The sequence below is a fragment of the Dipodomys ordii genome, unplaced genomic scaffold (assembly GCF_000151885.1).
Source record: "Dipodomys ordii isolate 6190 unplaced genomic scaffold, Dord_2.0 Scaffold45, whole genome shotgun sequence".
In the NCBI taxonomy this organism is placed as follows: Eukaryota; Metazoa; Chordata; class Mammalia; order Rodentia; family Heteromyidae; genus Dipodomys; species Dipodomys ordii.
Genome location: NW_012267261.1, coordinates 9,000,771 through 9,006,770, shown reverse-complemented (window position 1 = coordinate 9,006,770; position 6,000 = coordinate 9,000,771). Strand labels below are relative to the sequence as shown.

General features: G+C 34.4%; 1 protein-coding gene across 2 annotated transcripts in view; it reads right to left on the bottom strand.

Moving 5' to 3' along the window:
- Positions 1 to 738: 738 nt before the first annotated feature.
- The window catches only part of Znf148 (zinc finger protein 148), a 106,736-nt gene continuing 101,474 nt past the window's right edge, over positions 739 to 6,000 (bottom strand). For both annotated transcript variants that reach the window (XM_013019413.1, XM_013019414.1), the window contains 2 exons: positions 5,663 to 5,781; positions 739 to 5,419 (listed from right to left, as the gene is read on the bottom strand). In XM_013019413.1, coding sequence (XP_012874867.1) covers positions 3,821 to 5,419; positions 5,663 to 5,781 — 1,718 coding nt within the window. In that variant the 3' untranslated portion in view covers positions 739 to 3,820. The remainder of the gene's footprint in view (positions 5,420 to 5,662; positions 5,782 to 6,000) is intronic.

Here is a 6,000-nt window from a genome sequence, read left to right as displayed (position 1 = left end):
ATGTTTTTAGAACTTTCCTGATGCTACTTGTAAAGTTAGCACTGCTATGTATTATTGCTTACATACAGTACAACATCATATGCCTTCTAACATAAAGCAGTACTGTGATTTGTTTGTACATATTTACAGATTCTTAAAAACAAGCTGTAAAAACATTACATACTTTCAGACAATACAAATTAGCACATTGGTACTCACTTCAAAACAAATGGAATGCATAACATTAATAAACATCATAAAGGAAGACTCACATGAAAGTCATTGATTGTCAAGACACGTTTATATATAAACTCTAACTGTGCAGAATTAAAGATTCAATCATAGGTACATCCTTACTTGATGAACCGTATTTACAGCATGGTATTGCATAAAAAAATAAAATAATGTTTACAGGGTTTTACTTTTTTATCCATTGGATTAAAGAAAGCAACAAACATAACAAGAAATGTTTGTCTGCTTTAATTTGTTTCCTACCAAAGTTTAAGTGAAAAAAAGGAAACACACGGTTTTTATTTGCAGAATATAGCAAACACAACTGGAAAATTATTTCCCTGAAATAAAGGAACTTGAAACAGAAAATATTTAAATTAAATTGCAGACTCAAAAAATTTTCCTCACTGGTTATAATAGTACTTTTTCAAGTAAAGGTACTGTGAAAACACAAGTTCTAGTGTAAGAAGTTAGTACTACTAAGAAATTCAGTACTATAGTAATGCCTACTTTTTAAAGTTTCCCGGCTTTTTTTTTTTAAACAGCCCTTGAAAAATCCAAATCAATAAAATGAAACAAGTGGCAAAAGATCTAACCTTGCTGGCACTTTTACAAGTGTCTCTCATCTGTGGAAATGAAAGCCTGCCCTGAGCATAAGGCCTTTCTACCTCTCTAGAGATAAAAGGACCTAACTGCTGGCATCCTCAGCCAGAGCTAAGGAGATGGATTCCTACCTTATCAGGTAGCACGTTTTGTATGTAGATCAAAAAATTTGGGAGCCACTCAACTATTCCAAACCAAGTAACACATATGTGTAATGTAAGAGTTTAAGTGAACTGCCCCCAACACCTTTGAGATGATGTTTGAGAGATACTACTTCATCTGAAGTGATTGCTTCCCATCTTCAAACACAAAAGCAAGGACCCAAGTGAAAAAAGCACACCTCACTCACACTCAAAACAAAGGTTTAAGGGTGCAAGAGCACACTATATTATAGAGCAATTTGCTCACTGAGAGAAATGAGAAACATGGACTGCAAAGGATATCTCATATCCTCCATGTTTCAACTAAAAGCACAAGGCTACTTATTTTCTCTACTAATGCCCAAAAAGATATTAAAATAACTTTCTGAACCAAAGTGGGGAAACCCAAACTGTTGTGATTTTATCATGATGATAATACAAGGTAACTCAGGTAGGCATTTAAAATTTCACAGTAGGAGTGATGACTATATTTAAATGGTACGTCAATAAGTTATGCTGGCTAAGTATCAGTTATCTAAAAAATGCTTATAACCTGGTAGGAAAGTCTGCCATTATACAGATTTAAAGAAATGTGTTTAAGACAGGAATGCGACACCTGAAATTCTGTTTGCATACTCCCATTTTTAAAGGCCTTCCTTCCTAAGCTTACCCAAACTGCTTGGCAACAGTCACTTTCTTAAAACTGTGCTGGTGATAGTAAACAGAAAGCTTTACACTTTACCAAGAACTGCATCAAGTTTTCAACAGAACATAGTTTTTGATAAGGCTCAACTCAGGAAATAAATGCCTATGCTTATCAAAAGTACTCTGAGGAAAATACAAATCCCTATCTAGGGAGAGCACAGTTCCATTTTTAACACCTCACTTGAACGAAGTCTTCCTGCAATTATGTGATGTACAACACATATCAACCTTAAGATCAATAATGGCAGAACTTAAATATTTACTTCAAAGAAGTCTAAAATTCTTGAAAACTTTGACAGCCAACAAAGCCATCAACTGCAAAAACTAGTATTTCAAGAGAAGCTTAATGATAAAGGTATAGGAAACCACATTAAACATAATTTATATTCCTTATCATAAAAACATCAATATATGCAAAATAAATGATGTGAAGCAGAAGGATGTTCCTTTGTTCCCTTTCTTGAGAACAACCTTGGGATAACATTAAATAAGAGAAATAATAATTTAAATGCATAACAGTCTACACTGAAAGGAAGAATGAAGACCAACAGGGCCAGTATAAAGGTTAAAATGAAAAATTAACAAAGTAAAAGTCATCTTCCAAGGGTACTAGATTTATCACTAAGTGCGCACTGTGATAAAGATGGCAGAAATTTAAAAGACAAAAACCAAATGGTTAGAATTAATATAACTAATGTTACTCTTTAAAGATCAAAACTCTCCAATGTATAACTCAAACCATGGCTTTTCAGAAAAGTATATATGTATATATATATTAAAAGCACTATTTATTGTACCATGCTGTATTATTTTAAGACAAAATATAAAAAAAAACATTCGTGATATAAGGATAAAGGCTGTAGTTTATTTAGATTTTGAAATGCAACAAAAATTTCCGATCACTCATCTAGCTGAAAAAGAAATTGTAGTTACTGGAATTAGTAAACACTTTTGGTTTGTAAAACTGTAATGAGCAGTGTTCATTAAAAAGTAACTCAAAATAAAATAAGCAATTAAAATGCCCACTTCTTTAGTTTTTAGGATAGCTTAGTTATCCCATCTATCGAGAGTCTAGAAAGAGAAGGATTAAACCATGTTTAACAGTTTCAAAGATACCCCAATTTCTTTTTATTGCCAAAAATTAAAATAGTCAACCATGAGATGATTATGACACAACCATTTCAAACCTAAAAATCTAATTTTTTTTTTACCTTGAGAGATCAAAAATACCAAATAGATTCTAAGTGCTCTATGTTAACTGAAGTGTATATGTAAAGTAAAATACAATTGAGCTTTAAAACATGGAATATACATTTGTGTAAGCATTATGTTCTTGGGAATGTAATCTACAGAATATTTTTTACTAAACCTTCGAAATCTTGATACTTGCACATGAAAAATCATAAAAAATATCTAGGTACAACTGTACAAAGAAACTGACACTAATATACATACTTTCATAGAGAAGTGAATGCTTTAACAGTTGTGTGTTTTGGTAGAAGTTCTGAAAGTATGCATATTTTAGAAGTAATTAGGCTTTTAAATAGTGGAGTCTTAGACTATCAGGTTTTTATTACTTTTTTTTTCTTAAAAAAAAACACGTCAATATAATGCAAAATGAAAATCAAGGGTATATGGCAAATCATTCTTTTTAAAAGGTGGTTTCTTTCCCCCCAGAGGACAAACTAGTTTATTTAAGCCATACTCTCTTGACATTTAAACTTTTAAGTTCACTCTGTCGGTAAAGTATACTCAGATTCCCTGCTGAAGTGCAATGACTAGGCTGAAAAACTTAAAAACAAGTATGAGTAAATTTCACACAATTACTAATCTCCTAAGAATGTACAATGTTATCAGTTAGGAAACAATTGTGTGAGTCTCTTTTTTTTCCTTTTGAACTTGGTGTAGGTGGAATAGCAAGTTTCTGATCTAAAACAAATAATGCATTGCTTCTATAAAGGTGACATGTAAGGCAGTTCAAAAAATGCTGACTAACCAAACAAAATGCAGTTATTGGATTATCTTGCTATTCATATCAACTTAACTTATTATTAACGCATTGCTCTTAACTCTGTACAGCACTCCATTTTACACAGAGTAACCCCACTCTTGATTAATCTGTTCTAAAGTGCCAGTATTATTTACACTTTTTTTTTTCTTTTTTAGCCAAAAGTCTGGCCAGTTGTGGCATCCGGTGAAGATGTCATCCCAGCTCTATTATCATTTACATTCACCAAGGGAAATTCTGAAAATTCAGCACTTGTCCCTGGTCCCCGAAGGTTCACCTGTCCATTGGCAGTGCTAAATTGAGTAGCTATTCCGGCTCTGGATCCATGATATGGAGCACGGAAAGGCTGTTCAAAGGAGCTCATTTGGTAAGCTTGATGGACAGGCTGAGCCTCAGCTTTCTTCTGAGAAGTCACCTGATCCAAAAAGTCCTGTGTTGATGTGGCAGAAGCATGGTTTGTCTCATCACCTGAAAAGGGAAATGAGTGCTGTGAATCACCAACTATTAGTCCAAAGTGGGACTTATCTGGAGTTGTTCTTAGTGGAGAATTCATTCCTGATCGAAAGCTATTGATGGGCATGGCTGCATAGACTTGTTTGTCTATGGAAGAGAATGCTGGCTGATTTGGAAGGGTCTGGTTATCAGTCACAAAGTTAAGGCTTGGGCTATTCAAATAGGCATCATTTTGGCTAGTTCTGTCCAAAGCCTGCTGCAGAAACTTTGAGTATTCCTGCAACATGTTGGCTTTGTCTGATGAGGATGCTTGGGAGCTTGATCCAACATTCTCTGACTGGGTAACCTCAGGTACTTCTGACGAATTAATTGATATGCTAGAAGTCACTTCAGTGTCTGCAACACTGAAGGAAATCTCATGTTGTCCATTAGCTTTATGGGAATAATGATCCAATAGAGTCTGCAATACCTCATCTGGAATAACATTTTTGTCATGATTACTTTTAATCTCCACATTCAGAGCCTGTGAATCTAATATGGATGCTGTGGTGCTTTCATCAATGACACTTGCCACTGCTGCTTGTGTTACAGAAGGCTGGGAAGCTATAGTACCCACGTTCAGAGCATATTCCCTGCTATTGTTACTTGCTGCTTGAAGATACCGCTTCTTCTTCAAAAACTGCATGGCATCATCGTAATTAGTGCTGCTATGCACAGGTTTACTGGGCCCCTCCTGCAAGGTATCTACCTGGTCAATGTCAGCATTGCCTTCTGAGTCTAGCAGAGCTTGTTTATCCACAAGTTCAAATGCATACTTTGAAACTTTGCTCTCTTCATATGTGGACAAAGGTGAAATTGTTTGATTTTGCTCTAGTGGCTGTTTTAGACTTCTCTTGCTATTAATTTTTTTGAGAACCAACTTTGGTGGATGTATTTCTCCTGATGCATCTTCTAAATGCGATCCTCCAACTGAAGAATGTGGCATTTCAACAGCATACTCTGCTACCATGTACTCATCTTTTACCTTAGTACTTGAAGAATAAAGAGGCAAATAATCGTTTTTGTCTTTCTTCAGGTCAGATTTGTCCAAAGCATTATCTTTGTCCATTCCAGATGACTTCTTTTCAGTTTTCTGCCTTTTCTTTTTTGGCAGTGAGTTATCTTTTGGTGATGTAGAAAAGCCAGAATCCTCCTCAGATGTCAGAAGGCCACCTTTGATGGCACATCTGTTAAGTTTTTTGTCATGATTTTCATGGCACATACGTTTATGTTTCAACACACGATCTGTTCTGGAAAAATACTGTCGAAATCAGAGGTTGGAAGTAGGTTTTTGTGTTTGTTTTTGTCAACAAAGAAAAAAAAAGAAACAAAACAATATAAGTATAACAATATAAATAATTCCAAACCAATTTTTTTATAAATCTGGTTAATAAGAATTTAAAACCTTTTTAAGTAGTTCTAGTAGTAAATTACATTTTCTAATTTATTAGAATTATTTGATTATGTAAACAGAATAGAATATCTTCCAGCCACCCCTTCTTACCTGTAAACAGTATTCACACTGGTAAGGTTTCTCTCCACTATGAGTTCTCTTATGCCTTTCCATATGATATTTTTGTATGAATCTCATACCACATTCATCACAGCGAAATGGTTTTTCACCTAGTACATGATAAAAAGTTTAAAACAAAACAAATATTATAAAATAATGAATTTCTTTGCCACAAGATTCACTTAAATAAATGGCTTTTGACAACTATAATCTGCTCTTTTTAAAAGACAAGTCTTCCCTATACTAAAGGCTGGAAGCAGGAATATCTACTTTACCTCCCCCCTTCTGTCAGGCACATATACAGTATGCTCTTCTTCTGGAGACCAGCA